This window comes from Macaca thibetana, chromosome 18 (assembly GCF_024542745.1).
Source record: "Macaca thibetana thibetana isolate TM-01 chromosome 18, ASM2454274v1, whole genome shotgun sequence".
Taxonomy (NCBI): Eukaryota; Metazoa; Chordata; class Mammalia; order Primates; family Cercopithecidae; genus Macaca; species Macaca thibetana.
Window position 1 is genome coordinate 44707591 of NC_065595.1, and position 21700 is coordinate 44729290.

Below are 21700 nucleotides of genomic sequence, written 5' to 3' on the forward strand. Positions count from 1 at the left end.
TTATATTCTTTGTTGCCAACAGTGGCATTTCTTTGAGGAATTATGAAATGGTTTGTTTTTCCTTTCTGTTAGCTCTCTGTTTTTCTTTTAATAACAATTTATGGCTCTGTTATTTTTAAAAATACCAAAATTCATTTGACATTTTTTTTTGTAATTTTCTTACATTGCTTGTTGTGATTACCACCATTAATTATTTGTTGTATGTATAGGGACACATAATTTTAAATGGAAGTAAATTTCATTCACTGAAAATTTAGGGAAGGGCATAAGTTGTGATGATTGCTGGGTATTTTTCATATTTTTGCTTTGTTCTACAAGGATAAAAGCAAAAATAGTGTCTTGGTATTTGGACCCTATGCTCAATCATCTAATATAGAATTTGTCCTTTGGAAAACAATGGTAAATATATTTTTAAATCTTGTAAATTTTTATTTTAGTGTATATTGTAAAAACTATTCTGGATTCTTTGAGAAATTAACCCATGAATTTAAAAAACATTCTAGGGCCAGGCACAGTGGCTCACACCAGTAATCCCAGCACTTTGGGAGGCCTAAATAGGAGGGTCATTTGAGCCCAGGAGTTCAAGACCAGCCTGGGCAACGAAGTAAGACCTTATCTCTACAAAAAGTTAAAAAAAAAATTAGCCAGGCATGGTGGCATGCCCTTGTGGTTCCAGCTACTTGGTAAGCTGAGGCAGGAGGATTGCTTGAGCCCAGGAGGTCGAGGCTGCAGTGAGCCTTTAGTCTGGGAGACAGCGAGACCTTGTCTCAAAAAAAAAAAAACACTGGCCGGGCGCGGTGGCTCACGCCTGTAATCCCAGCACTTTGGGAGACCGAGGTGGGCGGATCACGAGGTCAGGAGATCGAGACCATCCTGGCTAACACAGTGAAACCCCATCTCTACTAAAAAAAAAAAAATACAAAAAACTAGCCGGGCGTGGTGGCGGGCGCCTGTAGTCCTAGCTACTTGGGAGGCTGAGGCAGGAGAATGGCGTGAACCTGGGAGGCGAAGCTTGCAGTGAGCAGAGATCGTGCCACTGTACTCCAGCCTGGGCGACAGAGCAAGACTCCGTCTCAAAAAAAAAAAAAATGAAGTTTTTTGTTTTTGTGGTAATAAATATTATTTGCCATCTTCATTTTTTCAGTGTACAGTCCAGTAGTATTAAGTACATTGTTGTGTAGCCAGTTTCCAGAACTGTTCATTTTGCAAAGCTGAAACTCTACCCATTAATAATTTCCCATTCTCCTCCCATTCCCATAGCCTTTGGCAACTACCCTTCTACTCTCTTTTTCTATGAATTTGACTACCTCCAATAAGTAGAACAGACAGTCGTTTGTCTTTTTTCGTGACTCGATTATTTCACCTGACATGGGTGTCCTCAAGATTCATCTATGTTGTAACAGGTGTCAACATTTCCTTCTTTTATAAGGCTGAATAATACTTTATTGAATATATAATTCACGTTTTGTTTGTTCATTGATCAGTGCTCTTACCTATTGGCTATTGTGAATAATGCTGCTAACGCTGTAAAATATTTTTGAGTTGCTACTATTTGTTTTGCATTGTTTTATCTTTTTCTTCTTTTGAGTTGCTACTTTTGAGTCTCAAAAGGTTAACATGCCCTTTTAATTATGACAGGAAGCATGGTCTAGTTGTTAAGAGGGATTTGCTTGGCTGTTGGACTTTTTGGATTCCAATCCTGGCTGATCTCTTCCTCATTATTTCCCTGGGGGCAAATAACGTTTTTGACTTTGTTCAACTGCCAAATAGAGACATATTGTTAGGATTAAGTGAGATAATATATGTAAAGTGCTTGGAATAGTGTGTAGCACATAGTAAAAGAGCAGTGAAAGGATTCCGTTTGTTCAGGTACCCATTCAAAAGTATTGCAGGCAACCTCCCAATTAGATAATACAAATTTGAGTTTCTAAACTCATTTGACACTGGGAAGGCAAAAACCTGGATTGAATAATACCAACCTATTTTGTGGGTGAGATTGAGAGGGCAGGGATGGGTAAAAAAGAGACAGGACTGAATGTTACGAAAGGGTCCTGATACCTTAACCAGTTACACACTGTGGTTTATCTAACCAGACAAGGAGCCTGAAAACCAGAAGTTGTTCTCTGTTATTGCCATCTCTTCTTATCTTTATTCCATGCCAGCAACTTTCAAAAGCAGGAAAAGTGGTAGACAGCAGTTTAAACAGACAAACCAGGTTATACAGTGGCATGGCACAGGTTTTGTAAAGTTTGATCAGTTGTGACAGTATGTGAGAAGGTTGGGCTTCTGGTTGTACCTCAAGAATGATGTGAACTCAGAGGTGACTTTTTAATATGTCGAATGCTTAAATTTGTAAATTGAATTCTTAACATCTAGAAGACCACATGTAGCCTGATCAAAATTTTTGTCTTAAATCCAATGAGATCGCCGACATCAATAGGATACTGCATAATTGGTCCTGACCATAAGTTTCCTACAGCGTTGTACTATGGATGCCACAAGGTATAATGCTTCTGAATATGACTGTACTACGTTGAGTGATTCAAGTTTAATTCTAGTAAAATGTAATAATAGTATAAAAGATTATGTTCAACACTGTTTTCCTTATGTATAGTCTTGTTTGAGTCATATTCAGTACTACTCTGCTATTTAACATTGTAACCAGTAAAAATGTACTCTGGCCCACAACTGTTGAAATCTTGTCTACTTCCTTAGAGAAATGATGACACCCACAGAGCATAGTGAGTAGGGGAATATTTTTGTCGCAATGAATTCAGTTTAAAATTTATGGCCATGTATTCTAAAGACAGAAACATCTTAACTTTTCCCATTTATTCTCCCTAGCAGTTAATCTGTTACCTTGGGAAATATTTGTTGCGTAAACAAAAAATGTATAATTGATTGAAGGGATGTCTCTTTCAACCTGTTTTACATTTCATGCTCTTCTGTTTTACAGTAGCTTAACAATGATTTTGAATTAACATGTCTATTAAAACAATCTTAAATTCAATGGAGGATTTAGGGTGCCATCTTAATAACATGACTAATCACCATCTTATTTTAAATGACTGTATTTCTTATAGTTTGTAATGGTTTTACTAAAATTTAGTAACAGGATAGATAAAATTTAGGTGACAGGAGTCACCGAGATGCATTTTTACATAGACATTAGTCGTTCTGGTGAGTTAGCAGCAGTGACTCTGGTTAGTTGGTAGTAAAATGAGAAACTAGGTTTGAAATGATACATAAGGTTAGTAGGGTTATTTTAGTTCTCAAAATGCTTAATTCAGATATTGAGAAAGTTTGTCCAAGTAAAGATGTTTTAAGTAGATTTTAAACTTTTTCTTATTTTTCAGCCAAACCAAACAGGAAGCTTACTTTTCTCTACCTAGCCAATGATGTCATACAGAACAGCAAGAGGAAGGGACCAGAGTTTACAAAAGATTTTGCACCAGTTATAGTGGAGGCTTTTAAGCATGTTTCAAGGTATGATCATTGTTTTGGGTATTAGGTAATCTGTTTTAAATGTACCATATATCCTTTCACTAAAATTTGCCTTAAGCTATTAAAATAAAAAATAGGGAATATAGTTCTTTGATGCTTTCATTTGAAAAGACTTCCCTCTACATGGCATTTATAAATGTATTACATGCCTTCTGTGAAGGAAAAATATTTTTTGAACTGTTGCTAAGGCGGGCCGTTGCAGTACTTGAATTACAGCTTTCCTTTAAGAGACCAGAACCAACTCCTATATTGGAATGAACTTCATTAAAAATGAATGAAGGTATACAATTAAAAATTTGTGTGTTTATATAGCTATCAGTCTTGTAACGAATATTTCCATATGCACTTAGTACTGTTTCTATTTTTTGTTGTTTTTTTTTTTGAGACAGAGTCTCACTCTGTCGCCCAGGCTGGAGTACAGTGGTGCAATTTCGGCTCACTGTAACCTCTGCTGCCCGGATTCAAGAGATTCTCTTACCTCAGCCTCCCGAATAGCTGGAATTACAGGTGGCCTGCCACTGCGCCCAGCTAATTTTTGTGTTTTTAGTAGAGACAAGGTTTCACCATCTTGGCCAGGCTGGTCTTGAACTCCTGACCTCATGATCCACCTGCCTTAGCCTCCCAAAGTGTTGGGATTACAGGCGTGAACCACCATGCCCAGCCTGTTTCTATTATTTACTTGCCCTCTGGGTAATTTTGTACATTGCATGTATTTGGTTATTCTCCACACTTTAATGATTTATAGTTTTATGCTCCAGTCCAGATTTTTTTTGTTCCAAACCTGTGTGCCCAATTGCCTTTTGACATTTTTAGTTGTGTGCGTCTTCAGACATCTCAGACTCGCTGTGTCTGATACAGAACTCATTATGTCCTTGCTTCCCGCCATACTTGCCCCTCCCGTAGGTTTTATACTCTGAATGGCAACTCGATTTATCCAGATGCCTGTGCAAGAAATTGTGTTATCTTTAAACTCTTCTTTCTCCTTCACTCCCCATATCTCATATAGTACACCTTGACTCAGTTCTTTGGATTTCTTTCCCTTTTAGTTACCATAATGTCTTTTTGGTATAATTGCAATAGTCTTTAGTATTGTTTAATTTATTTAGAAAACTAAACAGAGTTGCAGAGCTGGTCATAATACTTCCTTGCTTTTGAGTGGTTTCCATTTGTTTTAGAGATGAAGTCTAAAGTCCTGAGCAAGACTTAAGATGTTCCTTTGTGGCACTCCTATGTCCCCAGACTCCTGTCTCACATTTATTCCACACAATCTGTAGTCTACAGTTTAAGCTAAATTAACCTTAATTTTTAGTTCTTTCTGCCTTAAGGCTTATATATATGTTGCCCCTCCCTAGAATTCAATAAAATATTTATTGGCTGCCTACTATATGCAAAAACCCTGAGTAGTAGTGACCAAGCCAAAGTTTGGTCTACTGGAGCCTGCATTTCAGTGGATGACAAAGGTAATAAGTAGATAGATGAGTGAATGCATAATGTCAGATGACAAATGCTAGCAAGAGATACAAAGCAGGGAAGGAACTAGATGGTATGAGGGTGCTCAGTTATGTGATGAGATAAAGAACAACAATTTGGGGAAGGTGGCATTTGAACAAAGACCAAAGGAAGGGATGAAATGAGCCATTTGACTAGGCAGAAAGGATTCTAGGCAGAGAGAATATGTGGCCAAAAAAAATGAGATAGCTGTGTGCTGGACATGTTTGAGGACCTTAGCAAGGAAATTTGTATGGTATTAGGGAGTATGTACTGAGGGATTGCCAGAAAGCAGAGCATGTGGACCTTGTGGCCCAGTGTAAGGATTTTGGCTTTATTTTTGATATGATTGGTAGCTCTTGGAGGATCAAGAGCTGTATAACCTGATTTACATTAGGATGCTTTGTACAGAATAGAGTAAAAGAGTAGAGGCAGGGAGATCGTGAGAAGACTACAGAATTCTAAGCAAGAGATAATAGTGTTTCAGTCTACAGTGATAGCAGTGAAGGAGATAGGAAACAGTTGGGAGTAGTCTGTTTTTCATTTCCCCATATGTCTAGTCTTAAGATCTCAAATTCAGTATCATTTCCTTAAATACTCTTCCGGGTATCTCTTAAACTGGGCCAGGTCTGTCTTAAGCACTTTGTTCTTTTTTGTGATACTTATAAAGTAACAGCTGCTGTAAGCTGCGTTTGTATCTCCATGTCAAAGATAGTAACTGGATCAATAAATATTTGTTGAGTAAATTAAAAAATTATCTATTAGAAATCTTCCTTAGCCCTATGTCTAGCCCCCATTAGGATAGGAAAATCCCTAGTAGCCAGTACTAAAACTTTTACAGTTTAAACTTTTTTTGGTTGTTTAATAATATGTTTATAAAATGTTTACTAGAAGCAAGCAGTATGTCTTGATCACTTCACTTTTGAACTGCTGGCCACATAGTGATGCTAAGTAGATATTTGGACAGTTTTTTTCTAGGGAATGAATGTCTGATTATCTTTAAAGTTACCATTACCTTTTTTATAGCACTATGTATTTTTACTGTTAACATTTTTCTTTTTTTTGTTGTTTTTTTTAGTGAAACTGATGAAAGTTGTAAGAAGCACCTTGGAAGAGTGTTATCTATTTGGGAAGAAAGGTCTGTTTATGAAAATGACGTGTTGGAACAACTTAAACAAGCTCTGTGTAAGTGTAGAATCCTGATCTCTTATCTTGATCTCTTCATTAAAATGTATTCTTCATTAAAACTTAAATGTTCTTTCATTTCAGATGGCGATAAGAAGCCTAGGAAGCGAACTTATGAACAGATAAAGGTGGATGAAAATGAAAACTGTTCCTCTCTGGGATCTCCAAGTGAACCACCACAGGTAGAAGTTTTACCCTGTTAAAAGAGTTACAGACTTCTACTTCATGTTGCCACCAAGCTTTATTAATTTTGTTTCACTTTTTAAATTGATTTCTATTATACTTTTGGGTATAAGAAAGAAGCCACATGAATATCTCTTATTTCCTGATTAACAAATTAATGTAGTATGTAGTATGTTGTATATTGTATATATTGTATATTTTGCATAGAAATCATATTTTGCATAGAAAGAGGATTTTTAATTGCCAAGCATGGTTAGATATGGTGAGATTTCAGCTATTTAAACAGATGCTTTTAAAAATAAAACACGCCTATTTTGTTATGATTTTTTTTTTTTTTTTTGAGTTGGAGTTTCACTCTGTACCCCAGGCTAGAGTGCAGTGGCACTATCTTGGCTCACTGCAACCTTTGCCTGCCGGGTTCAAGTGATTCTCCTGCCTCAGCCTTCCAAATAGCTGGGATTACAGGCATGAGCCACCAAGCCCAGCTGATTTTTGTATTTTTAATAGAGTTAGGGTTTCACCATGTTGGCCAGGCTGGTCTTGAACTCTTGGCCTCAAGTGATCCTCCTGCCTTGGCCTCCCAAAGTTCTGGGATTATAGGCATGAGCCACTGTGCCCGGCCCATGTATGATTTATGTACACTAAAATTTTCATTCTTGGACATAAACACTGCCCCTTTAAGTATTTTTGTTTTTACATGTAAAAAGTAGTGTTAGAGTGGCTGAGTGCGGTGAGACAAAACCTGGCTCCTGCTGAGCCCTGGTCCAGAAGCAGACATGGGGTTGCCAGAAATTAGTATCCTCTAGGGTCACAGGAACTCACAAGGACAACAGGAACTCACAGTGCTCCGTGGGAGTGAGAGGACTGGACCCAAATTTACTGAATAAAATCAGAGGCTTGGAGGAGCTCTTTCCCCCATAAATGGAGCTTGAAAAAAAATACAATCAATTACTACCTGTAACTGTGGATTTATATTAGTCTGAGTACTGGAGAAGCAGAAGGAATGAGACCAAGGCCAGGACCTGAGTCAGCCTACCTGTTTGTTCAGTGATAGGAATGCTGAAGCCCGCTGGCCACTATGGACAAGAGCTTGAATAGAAAAGTGATAAAAACGTAACATTTGGAACAACCAAACGCTAAGAGTTATGTCTCTTCCTATTTGGTAATAACTTATGACAGAAAATCATTTTTGGCTAAGAGCTCTCATGATTCCATGAACAGTGTTTTGCCTGAGTTCTAGATAAAGGATCTGGCCTCCTTCCACTCTCCCTGATGAAAGAGTAACCACAGTTGCATATCTTAGGAATGTTTTTAAGTAATCATTTGCCTTTTCTCTAATACTTGTATAAAATGCTATTGCTCTTTGTTTTATAATGACCGTTTTTTAGATTAGTTGTGCTGCTTAATTATCAATGATTCAGCTTTGTGGTTTTCATTTTTTGTGTGTGTTATTCTTTATAAGAATGGCTAAAATCTCTTTGTAGGATCCAGTTAAACTCATTTCATTCTCCTCTAGTAGAAAGTACTAGGCTTAGTGTTGTTTCATACAACTTTGCTTTCTTACCGGATCCTTGATCAGGCATTGGGAACTTAGAATGTACTTATGTACTTATGTAGGATTGTGAAGGCGTGATGAGATCAGGTTGTAATTAAAGCATCAATGCATTGCCAAGACAGTAAAGCCAGATTTCTTCTTAGAACTCCAGGCAATTAGAATTTTCTAAGAATGATTTAAAACATAGTAGTTAGTTGGGGCAACATGAGAAACAAGCTTTCTGGTAATTGTTGTTACTCTTAAGCACACTTGAATTGTAGAGGGGATATATCTTACAATGAAATTATTTTTTAAAATACTGAAATTTTAAACACTTCTAATGAGTGGGCACACGTAGGATAGTATATTTCTTATTAGTTTCATTGATTCCTACCACATTTGATCATTTGTCACGTGCTACCATTTTTTTCAAGGGAATAGTTTAAAAATCTTTATATATACACAGAATTACTAATATCATATATTTTTTAAAGCGTATGTATAATTTCCTAGTGTTTCTGAGTCTAGTCTTAGAAATTAAAAGAAGAAAGAAAGATGAAAAAGATGGGCTGGAGAGTGGAGACTAGTAAAATAAAATTCAATTGTTTTTCTTTGGAATAACTTTATAGACATTATGAATTGTGAAATCACCAGCAAAGAGTTGCTCTTCCCTCCTAATTATAGCTTATATGAAAACAGTGGAAGTAGAATATTTTAATGATAAAATAATTTCAGTACTGGTTAAGCAATATGTAAATACTAGTCATCAGATTATGGAATTTTGAAATATTTTAATGATCTTATTAACAAGCCATTGGGTAGTTGAAGATATCATATTTGAACATATTCCGGAACTACATTTCTCTTGGGTTTTAATTACAGCACTTAGAAATGATATCTGGGAGACTCTTCTGTGTTGTAGTAGATGATTTGTAACCCTCTTTCCCTAATATCCAATTTAATACTAAAAAAAATCTCGTGTACAATGATAATGTAATGAATATATCATACATAAAACTTGTATTCTCTAGGTTGAAGTTAAAGTCTACCTTCTCTTTTACCACTGATGTATTTGCCATATAAATCAGTTGCTTACCTCATTTTAGTACTCAGATAATTATTTTTACACTCTGTCTCTACCACTGGAGTAAGCTGTCTTCAAGGTCTAGGGCCTTGTTTATATTTTCAACACCTAACATAGTATAGCTTCCTTTTTTCTTAATATATAAAAGAAATTGATTGTCTTCAAAAGCAGTTTATATTAGAAGCTTTGTGCTAGTAAATAGCCCATAGGGATGAAAAAATATGAAATTGAAGTCTTTTGCACTTGTTTAAACTTAATTTGTTTTGGTTCTGAAGTTGTGTACTTTTTAGACTCTAGATCTCGTTAGAGCATTACAAGATCTAGAAAATGCAGCCTCAGGTGATGCAGCAGTTCATCAGAGGATAGCTTCTTTACCTGTTGAAGTCCAAGAAGTATCTCTATTAGATAAAATAACAGGTAAGAAAAGAAAATGTGATCCAGAACTTTTTTGGGAGTTGGATGAGAGAACAGCATATGTCATTGTTTTTGTTGTATAATATTTTATTATCCTGTGCTTCTCTTAGATAAAGAATCTGGAGAAAGGCTTTCCAAAATGGTAGAGGATGCGTGTATGTTGCTGGCAGATTACAATGGCAGATTGGCGGCAGAAATAGATGATAGGAAGCAACTCACTCGAATGTTAGCAGATTTTCTTCGTTGTCAAAAGGAAGCCCTTGCAGAGAAAGAGCATAAATTGGAAGTGCGTAACCTTTTTCTTCTTTAGTGCTTATTTATTTAATTTACTTTTTGTTAGGAATTTTTAAATATTTTAATCTATATGCACATTTTGCATTTTTTAACATAGACCTTTTTAGGCAGTAGCCTAGGTAAGCTTCTCCTTGTACTAATGGTTTTTCTTCTACTTGAACGAAATTAACCTTGCAAGTAAACTTAGAAATTTGGAATTAGCAAAATTGGTTGCATTTAAAAATTATTCTTGTGAAATTCCATGCAACTGTAATTTGTCTTATCAGTTTAACCCTTATCTATCACAGAAATAATAGGAAAATAGCAGGTGGCAGTAACTTGTAGGATTTATTTAGTTTCTATTTTGAGAAGATGTAGTCTTTTAGGTACACCATTAATTCTTTAAATTACTCACTTAATTCCACCCACCGATTCTAATGCTTACGTGTTCCCAGCCCCACTCCCGGCTCACACCCTTAGGTAGAAATTCATTGCTCCTGTAAATTAAGTAATAATTAGTACTGCTGATGAGAAATCTGGGAGTGCAGGAGATAATAAAAAAAAAAAAACATGCTCATATTTCCTTTAATTAGAGTAGCAATTGTTAGGGATACATGAGCCAGATTTGGTTTTATGTAAAAAAATCTTTTAGTTGATGAGTTCTTGTTTAACTTGTATTGCTGTGGCAATTTCTTATTGTAATAATATGTAGGAGAATTTCTTATTTGAATCCCTTTATTTACAGAAAGCTCACTGTAAATCTGTAGGAATGTCATGGTACTACCCCATTAAGTTATTTTTATTCGTATTTAGTTATTGATTCAGCAGTCTCTAATTATGCCAAAAATGGTGCTTAGATTAGATTGCCATTGCTACCAATGAGAGCTGCTACTTAATTATTCCCACCTCAAATTCCTGGCTCTCAAGTTAGCACTACTCCTTTTCAATTTACTCCTTCTCTGCTCATGTAAATACCCTCAGATGATAATTGTTGGCGGGCACTATGCTCTACCTTTGAAGATGTTGCCCAATTCTACATGGAAAGGAAAAGATGGTTTTCTTAAAAAGATGAATTTGATAATTGACTTGCCAGTATTTCACCTTGTGATGAAACCTCAATCTTAAACATAGTGTTACTTGTTTTATTGTCCACAGAATTAAGGGTAAGTAATGTCATACAATTTTTGTCTTTAGTGTTTCAGTACGGTTTCTTTAACTTCTATTGAGCTTCTGTTGCAGATATTGGACATGGGCGTATCTTCTAACGATGTCATCACCATTAGTGTATTCTTCCTGCTAAAAATAAATATCAAACCCCAAAGCCTGTATTGTCTCATGTTTTTGAAAATTGAAGAGAAGACTGTAACTTTATTCTTCTTTATACTTTCTCACTTATGATGATGGTCTTTTGTCACTGTTTACAAAAATAGAACTTATATTTGAAGTGTAACTGTAGAAAATAGATCAGATGCCACTCCCCATAATCCCTTCTTTTCCCAGTGCCTTCCAGCCACATTTCATAGTTGGCAGTCATAGATTATGAGGCTGATGATAATAACAGTCATAGGTAATGAGGCTGATGATAATAATAATGTTAACATTCATGTGTCAGGTACTATTCTCGGCCCTTCACATAATCCACTCATTTAATCTTATACAGCAGGATGTATTATCCACATTTGATAGATACAGAACTGAGGCATAGGGAGGTTAACTTGCCTAAGGTCACAAAGAGCTAGTGAGTTGTTTGGAACCCAGAGAATCTGCCTCCAGAGCCAGTGCACTTCATCAAAAAGACACATTTGCTTCCTGTTTTTACTTAAATCTAAGATTACAGCAAATGCTAAAGCCCTATTTTTCCAACTTTTTCTCCTCCCTCTCTCCTCAGAGGTAATTATTGTCTTGAAATAAAGCTTTCTAGAAACTTTTATTGTTATTCTGCATAACTGGATTTTATATTATAAAGAAGAAATCACCTCAATTATGTTCAGCTGTTTTTTTAACAAGTAAAGAAATACTCTTTACAAGTAGAGAAATAAACTTGAAAGTTATTCCACAGAACTCTTTGTAAATTATCACTTAGAACTGTTATTCCTTTGTAGAAGATGTGGAAATGATTTGAGATACTTAGACTTTTTTGTACCAAGTAGGTGGCATCACTTTGAAGTTGAGACTGAGAGGCGAAGATTTATATTTTCTGAATCAGCTGTGATACCATCAAATAATTTTCATCTACTGTGTAACTTTGAGCATTAACTGTGATTGACCAGATACTGATGTATCATTAATTGCTGCTTTTTTGAAAATGGAACATAAATTTAAAGTATCAATTCAGGAATTGGCCATTTCATATTTCTTAAGGAAGCCATTATTAAAGCATGTGTAATGAATGAAAACATGAAGTGGTTTAAAATTTGTGTTTTAAGAAATCATTAATCATTATTTTTAAAACTTCTGACTATAGTTGGTTACAAGCAGAAGCAGATAACTGTTGGGCCGGGTGTGGTGGTTCACGGCTGTAATCTCATCACTTTGGGAAGCTGAGCTGGGCGAATCACTTGAGGTCAGGAGTTGAAGACCAGCATGGCCAACATGAGGTGGAGGTTGCAGTGAACTGAGATCACATCGCTGCCTTCCAGACTGGGCGACAGAGCGAGACTCTGTCACACACACACACGCACACATACAGCAGATAACTGTTAAAATAGACTATTAATTTAGTTTACATTTATTTATTTTAGGGATTGCTATAGGAATCAGTTACCATTCCGAAGTTGAAAGTATTGTATAAACTGTTGTTCGGTTAGCTTATTGTCTTGGAAGGCATACATGAATAGGATAATTAAAATGACATTTTGGCCGGGCGTGGTGGCTCAAGCCTGTAATCCCAGCACTTTGGGAGGCCGAGGCGGGCGGATCACAAGGTCAGGAGATCGAGACCACAGTGAAACCCCGTCTCTACTAAAAATACAAAAAATTAGCCGGGCGCGGTGGCGGGCGCCTGTAGTCCTAGCTACTCAGGAGGCTGAGGCAGGAGAATGGCGTGAACCCAGGAGGCGGAGCTTGCAGTGAGCCGAGATCGCGCCACTGCACTCCAGCCTGGGCAACAGCGTGAGACTCCGTCTCAAAAAAAAAAAAAAAAAAAAAAAAAAAAAAAAAAATGACATTTTGATTTTGATGTTGTTTCCTAGTACATACAAAAGTTATGTTTACACTTTACTGTTGTCTAAGTTTGCATTAGCATTACACGTAAAAATGTGTATATCTTAGTTAAAAATACTTCATTGCTAAAAATTAATCATCTGAGCCTTCTGGTAGTCATCCTCTTTGCTAGTGGAGGGTCTTGCCTCGATATTGATGGCTGTTGACTGATTAGGGTGGTGATTGCTGAAGGATGGGGTGGCTGTGGCAATTTATTAACAGTGATAAAGTTTGCTGCATGAATTGACTTCTTTCTTGGAAGATTTCTCTGTAGGATGCAGTAAATTTGATAGCATTTTGCCTACAGTGGAACTTCTTTCAAAATTAGAATCAATTTTCTCAAGCCCTGCTACTGCTTTATCTAGTAAATCCTTTGTTGTCATTTCACCTCCACTGGGAGTAGATTCCATCTCAGGAAACCACTTTTTTTTGCTCATCCATAAGGAGCAACTCCTCATCAACAAGTTTCACGAGATTGGAGCAATTCAGTCGCATCTTCAGGCTCCACTTCTATTTCTCATTCTCTTGCTATTTGCAGCAGATCACAGTTATTTCCACCACTGAAGTCTTGAACCCCACAAAGTCAGTCATGAAAATTGGAATAAACTTCTTCCAAACTCCTGTTAATGTTGGTATTTTATCTCCTCCCATGAATCATGAATGTTCTTAATGCCATCTAGAATTGTGAATAATTTTCTGAAAGTTTTCAGTTTACTTTGCCCATATTCATCACAGAAATCACTATGGCAGCTATATGGCCTTATGAAATGTATTTCTTAAATAGTGAGACTTGAATGTCGAAATTACTCTTTGATCTATAAGTGGCAGAACACATGTGTTAGCAGGCATGAACACTAGTCACATTGTGCATCTTCATCAGAGCTCTTGGGTGACCAGGTACGTTGTCAATGAATAGTAATTTATTACTGTTGTTATTTTGGAGACAGGCTCTTGTTCTGTCGCCCAGACTGGAGTGGTCATGCAATCACAGCTCACCGTAACCTTGAACTCATGAGTACAAGTTATCTTCGTGCTTCAGTCTCCCAAGTAGCTAGGACTGCAGGTGTGTGCCACCATGCCTGGCTAATTTGTAAATGTTTTGTAAAGAAGAGTTCCCGCTATGTTGCCCAGGCTAGTCTTGAACTCTTGGGTCAAGCAGTCCTCCCACCTTGGCCTCCCAAAGTGCTGTGACTACAGGTGGGAATCACTACATCTGGCCAATAGTAATATTTTACAGGTCTCAACAGTGGGCTTAAAGTATTCAGTAAACTATACTGTAAATAGATGTATTGTCATCCATACTTGTTTCATTTATAAAGCACAGGCAGAGTAAATTTAGCATAATTAATTCTTAAGGTCCTTAGAATTTTCAGAATGGTAAATGAACATTGGCCTCTGCTTAAAAGTCATCAGCTACTTTAGCTCCTAATGGGGGTCAGCTTGTTTGTTGAAGCTTGAAGCCAGGCATTTATTTCTCTCTAGCTGTGAAAGTCCCAGATGGCATCTTCTTCCCGTACCAGTCTCTTTTTCTACATGGAAAATCTGTTGTTGAGTTTAGCCACCGTCATCAAGGACCTTAGCTAGAGCCTCTAGGTAACTTGATGCAGTTTTTATATCCACTTGCTGCTTCACTTTGTACTTTGAAGTTATGGAGACGGCTTCTTTCCATAAACCCCATAAACCCTTTGCTAATTTCAAGCTTGGCTTCTGTAGTTTCTTTACCTCTCTCAGGCTTCACAGAATTGAGAGTTCGGGCCTTGCTCTGGATTAGGCTTTGGTTTAAGGGAATGTGGCTGGTTTGATCTTCTATCCAGACTACTAAAACTTTCTACATATCACCAGTAAGGCTGTTTTCGCTTTCTTATTTGTGTGTACACTAGAGTAGTCCCCCACCTTTTTTTGAGATATTGTGTCACTCTTGTCCAGGCTTGAGTGCAGTGGCTTGATCACGGCTCACTGCAACTTCAACCTCCTGAGCTCTAGCAATCCTACTTCAGCCTCCTGAGTAGCTGGAAATAGAAGCATGTGACACCATGCCTGGCTAATTTTTAATTTTTTTGTAGAGACAGGGTCTCATTATGTTGCCCAGGCTGGTCTTGACCTTCTGGACTCAAAACAGTCCTCCTGCCGTGGCCTCCCAAAGTGTTAAGATTACAGGCATGAGCCATCACACCTGGCCTGGAGTGGCGATTTTAGTTTCCTTCGAGAACTTTGCCTTTGTATTTACAGTTTGGCTAATTGGTGCAAGTGGCCTAACTTTTGGCCTGTTGCGGCTTTTGACATGCCTTCCTCACTAAGCTTAATCACTTCTAGCTTTTGGTTTAAAGTGAGATACCTGTAGGATTCTTAATTGACCCAATTCCAATATTGTGTCTCAGCAAATAGGGAGGGAGAGAGACAGGGACAGCCAGTCACTGGAGCAGTGAGAACACAGACAATGTGTGTGGATTAAGTTTGCTGTCTTAAATCACTCATCACAGATTACCATAATGCATAAGAATAGTGAAGCAGTTTGAAATAGCACAAGAAATACCAAAATTTGACAGACACTTAAGTGAGCACACGCTGTTGGGAAAATGGTACCTGTAGACTTGTTTGGTGCCGGGTTGCCACAAACTCAGCTTATAAGAAAACACAGTATCTTGAAAGTGCATTAAAATGAAGCATGATAAAACAAGGTATGCCTGTATTTGATTTAAATTGAGAATTTGGTAAGATGCAGCTCTGTGGATGTTTCAAAGAAGCATGTGACTAGTTTCTTGATTTATATTTTTGAGGTCTAAATATTGTCTAAAATATTTTATGTTTAACTCAGTTTTTTCAGGAATCGAGTCTTTTAGTTGTTAATGATACAAGTAATCTCTTTCCATCATAGGGAAAAAGTTTCTTAAGCAAAAGACTTAGCCCTGTTTATGAGCTCTGTATTTTCTGTCCTTTTGTTTTCATGTAATACATTATATGCATCTTACATGTCATTGTTTTTCTTTGAATATATGGATGTATCATAATTTATTTAACTGCTCTGTTGTTACTTTTTTTTTTTTTAATAGACAAGATCTCACTTTGTCATCCACACTGGAGTACAGTGGCAAGATCAGCTCACTGTAACCTCACACCCCTCCTGCCTCAGCCTCCCAAGTAGCTAGGACTACAAGTGTACATCACCACGCCTGACCAATTTTTTATTTTATTTTTTGCAGAGAGAAGGTTTTGCTATGTTGCTCAGACTGCCTATTTTTATTGCTTTTATATTCTTAACAGAATTTCAGGGAACATCTCTTTAGTTAACTTTTCACCCATATATATTGATACTGTTAATTCTTCTGATAAATTTCTTTTTTTTTTTTTTTTTTTGAGACGGAGTCTCGCTCTGTCGCCCAGGCTGGAGTGCAGTGGCCGGATCTCGGCTCACTGCAAGCTCCGCCTCCCGGGTTCACGCCATTCTCCTGCCTCAGCCTCCGGAGTAGCTGGGACTACAGGCGCCCGCCACCTCACCCGGCTAGTTTTTTGTATTTTTTAGTAGAGATGGGGTTTCACCGTGTTAGCCAGGATGGTCTCGATCTCCTGACCTCGTGATCCACCCATCTCGGCCTCCCAAAGTGCTGGGATTACAGGCGTGAGCCACCACGCCCGGCCATTCTTCTGATAAATTTCTAAAGATGAAATCACTGATTCATGTTAAAGACTTGATCCTTGTTACCAGTCTTATTGCCGTCTTTGATGATTTCTGAATATTATCTATGTCTTCTGTCCAAGGCCATTCATTTTCTCCAGAGGGAAACACCTCAGATTTACTGGTTAGATAACATAGGACATCTGTTTTAGAACAGTGCTTTACCTCTTAGCACTGTGATTTGGGTCCCTAAATGCACACACTGTTTTGCTGAGTTTCTCTCTACCATCTTTTAGTTCTGTGGGATAAGGGTTTTACCAGATTTGTGTAAAGAGTTTTAGTTGATCCTTATTGTCAACCTTAAGACTCATCGTTACATATTAAGGAGGCTGGTACTTCAAAGTCTGGAACGTATCCACAATTCCTTGGGATGAATTGCATTACTTTTGGTCATTATTTCCTGTTGCAGTTGTCCTCATCTTCCAACAGGTTCGTTCTTCCTTTCCCTTTCCCTTTCCTCCTTTCAGATGGAGTCTCACTCTGTCACCTAGGCTGGAGTGTAGTAGCATGATCTCAGTTCACTGCAACCTCTGCCTCCTGGGTTCAAGCGATTCTCCTGCCTCAGCCTCCTGAGTAGCTGGGATTACGGGTGCGTGCCATCACGGCTGTCTAAGTTTTGTGTTTTTAGCAGAGACAGGTTTCGCCGTGTTGGCCAGGCTTGTCTCAAAACTCCTGACCTCAGTTATCCACCCACCTCAGCCTCCCAGAGTGCTGAGATTACAGGCGTGAGCCACCACACCCGGCCTTCCAGCAGGTTCTTGGCGTCTGTGTGCTGTGGTCCACTTTCGTCTGTCCTTATGGATTTCTGCCTGTGTAAATTGCTTTATTATTTTAGTGACTTATTGGGAGGGAGCAGATAAACATGAGTTTGCTCTATCATATAAATGGAAGACTTTTTATGTCTTAATTAAGTAGAACTGTAATATATGTGTTTCATAACTGCTGCCAAACGACCCCTGTCTAAGTGGTTGTCATGTATTACCTAGCTTAAAAGATGATCTTCCTGCTCCCTCTCACAACTTCCTACATCATTGCAACCATATGGATCTTTTAAGAAATAAGATCCCATCACACCCCTCTTTAAAAACTCATCAGTGGTCCCCCAATACACTTTTGGATCTTATTTTGAACTCAGACACCATTTAGGTAGTTTCTGTCGCCTGGTAATTTCTGTCGCCTGGTAGGCACTCAGGTGTTTGTGTTAAGTAAATGAATGCCATTAGAAATGTAACCTGCAAGAGGTATATATTTTAAATTGATAACTTATTTGCAACTAAATCAGGAAAGAATGATACTTTAATAAATAAAAATGATTGAAAGACCCTTGAGGATTTTGAATAAAATTTATATCCAACATAATTGGTTAAATCATTTTAGTAGAGTCCAATACTTAAAAAGTCTTAAGTGGGCTGTGTGTTCAAGGCATGCAGTTTGTAGAGCTGCAGCTGAGCATTTTGAACAAAGGAGTAAATGATCATTTTGAAATTGTAGAATTATTTTACCAGCTTGTGTTTTTTTCCCTTCTGTAGGAGAATAACACTAACAATATGTGAGAATAACATGAATAAAAAATGAACGGTAGTAATCCATAGCATTGTATAAGTACTGAATTTGTAAAGAGTAAAAGTGCCAGAGTAAAAGTGCCATCTAGTGGAAGAACTGGAGCTACAGATGAAACCAGAGTCCTTAAGCCAGTGTTCGTTCTTTTACATCAAAGTCTGTAACAGAGAGGAATTTACAGTCTATTGCCCTTTGTGCCTGTTCACTCATTCATGGAATGGAAATGTAATACTAATACTAATAACTGTCAAGAGAGGCGTTCATGGAACTCTGATGGTTAAAACGATGCATATGGGCAGTTACATTTTCTTGAGACAAAGGAAGTCCTTAATAAACTGGTAACAAAGGCTACATTTTGTTGTTACTGTATCAGTTCTTAGAAGTTAGATGAGACTGAAAAGTAGTTTGGAGCCACATTGTGGAGGGCACTTGAATGTCAGGCCCAGTAGAGGTTGATAACAGGCCAAAGGGAAGAAAGGAGTGGTGGTGTTGGTGGTGTCTGAAAATGGTTAAAGTTGCTGAGTGGATTGGATTGGAGAGAGATTCGCAGTAGGGAGACCAGATGCAACTTAATTACAAAAATTTATGTTCTGAGCAGTAAAAGCGTGAACTACAGTGGGTGGTAGCAGTGAAGTGTGTGTGTGTGTTTTGAGACAAGGTCTCACTCTGTTACCTAGGTTGGAGCACAGTGGCACAATCATGATTCACTGCACCCTTGACCTCACACGCCTCAGGGGATCAGCCTCCCGAGTAGCTGGGACTACAGGCGAATGCCACAACGCCCGACTAATTTATGTGCTTTTTGTAGAGACAGTGTTTCACCATGTTGCCCAGGCTGGTCTCGTACTGCTGGGCTCAGGTGATCCACCTGCCTTCGCCTCCCAAAGTGCTGGGATTACAGGTGTGAGCCACCACATCTGACAGTGTTTTTTTTTTTTTTTTTTTTTTTTTTAACTGCAAAAGTAGTACATGCTTATCATAGTTGAAAAATCATTGATAGGCACATGCAGATACCATCTAAAATTTTTATCACCCATTAAATAACCTTTGGCGAGATTTAGAAGGATAGAATCAGACTGTACATGCCATATTATATAGTGTCTTTTTGCACATTTACTGTAAACATTTTCTGATTATAAATTTCATTTAATAGCTAAGTTATATTGTTCTATAGAAGTAGTATTCTGGCTAACACAGTGAAACCCCATCTCTACTAAAAATACAAAAAGCTAGCCAGGCGTGGTGGTGGGCGCCTGTAGTCCCAGCTACTCGGGAGGCTGAGGCAGGAGAATGGCGTAAACCCGGGAGGCGGAGCTTGCAGTGAGCTGATATCCGGCCACTGCACTCCAGCCTGGGTGACAGAGCGAGACTCCGTCTCAAAAAAAAAAAAAAAAAAGAAGTAGTATTTGTTTAGCCAGCTAACTATTTAGTGTTTATATTTCTTCCAGTTCCTTGCTCTTGAAGAACGTTGCTTTAAATCACCTTTTGGCATTTATGTTACTTCCAGTTTGATACTGAAAACATTGCTCTGAATCACCCTTCAGCTAAGTTTTGGCTTATCCGTGATAGTCTTCTCATAAATTCCTAGAAGTGAAAGAAAAGAAAAAGAAAAAGCAATAAGGGGATACGGTTTTCATGCTTGAATTAGTGACAGTTTAAGAAAACAGCCTGGGCACGATGGCTCACGCCTGTAATCCCAGCACTTTGCAAAGCCAAGGCGGGCAGATCACCTGAGGTCAGGGGTTCGAGACCAGCCTGACCAACATGGAATAACTCCATCTCTACTAAAAATAAAAAATTAGCTGGGCGTGGTGGCACATGCCTGTAATCCCAGCTTCTCGGGAGGCTGAGGCAGGAGAATGGCTTGAACTCAGGAGGCGGAGGTTGCAGTGAGCCAAGATTGCGCCATTGCACTCCAGCCTGGGCAACGAGCGGAACTCCGTTTCAAAACAAAGAAAAAAGAAAAAAAGTGATATTCTTTGTAATGACATGGGGTTGTGGAAATGGGAACTCTTAACACATTGTTGATGTAAATTCATTCGGTCCACTCTGTGGAGGACAGTTTGGTAATAAGTATCAGAAGCATTTATTTTACATAGTTTTTTTCTCTTTGCCTTTTATCAGATTACTTAAATGTATGTAGTGATTTAAAGTAACTAGTAGACCAAATTCTGGGTTCAGTCAAAGGGATGGTATAGTTTTGTTTTACTGTTTTAAAAAACTTCAGGTAAAATACACATAAAATTTACCATATTAAGCTTTTTTAAGTGTATATAGGTCACTAGTGTTAATTATATTCACATGATTTTGCACCTTATTTCTAGAACTCTTCGTATTGCAGAACTGAAACACTGTACCTACCCATTCAACAACAATTTCTCATTTCCCCCTGCACCCAGCCACCAATTTTTCTTTCAGTCTCTATGAATTTGACTACTCTAGATACCTTATATAAGGGAAAGCATACAGTATTCTCTTTTTGTGACTGGCTTATTTCCTTAGCATAATGCCCTCTAGGTTCATCCAATTTGTAGTACACATCAGAATTTCCTTCCTTTTTAAGGCCGAATGATAATCCGTTGAATGTATACGCTGCATGTTTTCATTTGACCATGGATGTATACTTGGGTTGCTTCCACCTCTTGGCTATTGTGAATAATGCTGCTATGAATGTTGGTGTGCAAATAATATCTTTGAGGTTGGGCATGGTGGCTCATGCCTGTAATCCCAGTACTTTGTGGGTGGATTATTTTATGTCAGGAGTTTGAGACCAACCTGGCCAACATGGTGAAACCCTGCTTCTACTAAAAATACAAAAATTAGCTGGGCGTGGTGGCTGGCGCCTGTAGTCCCAGCTATTTGAGAGGCTGAGGCAGGAGAATCACTTGAACCCAGGAGGTGGAGGTTGCAGTGAGCCGAGATCACGCCAGTGCACTCTAGCCTGGGTGACAGAGTGAGACTCTGTCTCAAAAAATATACATATATAATATATATATGTCTTTGAGACCCTGCTTTCAACTTGGGGGCATATACTGAGAAGTTGAATTGCTAGATTATACATTAATTCTATTTTCAAATTTTCTTGAGAACTGACATACTGGTTTCCATAGTGCTACAACATTTTGCATTCCCACCAACAGTGCACAAGGGTTCCATTTTCTCCACATCCTCACCAGCATTTGCTGTTTTCTGTTTTTGTTGATAGTAGCTATCCTAATGTGTATTAGGTAGTATCTCATTGTGGTTTTGATTTGCATTTCCCTAATAATTGATGACGTTGAACATCTTTTTCATATGCTCATGGACTGTTTAGCTTTGGAGAAATGTCTGTTCAAGTCCTTTTCCTAGTTTAAAATCAGGTTGTTTTTCTGTCGTAAGTGATGGTATCATTTTAGGTTGATGATATTTGTTATAGCCAGGAACTAGAAAGAATTTGGAGACCATCTAACTGAGTTTGTACTGGATGTGATTCTAGAATCTTTCCTGAAAGATGAGATAGTTTAGCCAGCTGCTTCTTGGAAGTTTCTGGTGTAAAGGGAACATACTGTTTTGAGAGTAGTCTGTTCTATCTTCTGGACAGTTGCTAGAAATTTATAAGCTT

The 21700-nt window shown here is 38.0% G+C and overlaps 1 protein-coding gene across 4 annotated transcripts in view; it reads left to right on the top strand.

The window, feature by feature from the left end:
- Positions 1 to 21700, top strand: part of RPRD1A (regulation of nuclear pre-mRNA domain containing 1A) — a 711886-nt gene that overhangs the window by 665949 nt on the left and 24237 nt on the right. For 3 of the 4 annotated variants that reach the window (XM_050767303.1, XM_050767301.1, XM_050767302.1), the window contains 5 exons: positions 3357 to 3486; positions 6071 to 6177; positions 6262 to 6359; positions 9269 to 9395; positions 9503 to 9678. In XM_050767303.1, the coding sequence (XP_050623260.1) occupies positions 3357 to 3486; positions 6071 to 6177; positions 6262 to 6359; positions 9269 to 9395; positions 9503 to 9678 (638 nt within the window). Of the gene's footprint in view, positions 1 to 3356; positions 3487 to 6070; positions 6178 to 6261; positions 6360 to 9268; positions 9396 to 9502; positions 9679 to 10904; positions 12518 to 21700 lie in introns of those variants that run through there. The other variant, XM_050767304.1, reaches the window with a different exon arrangement.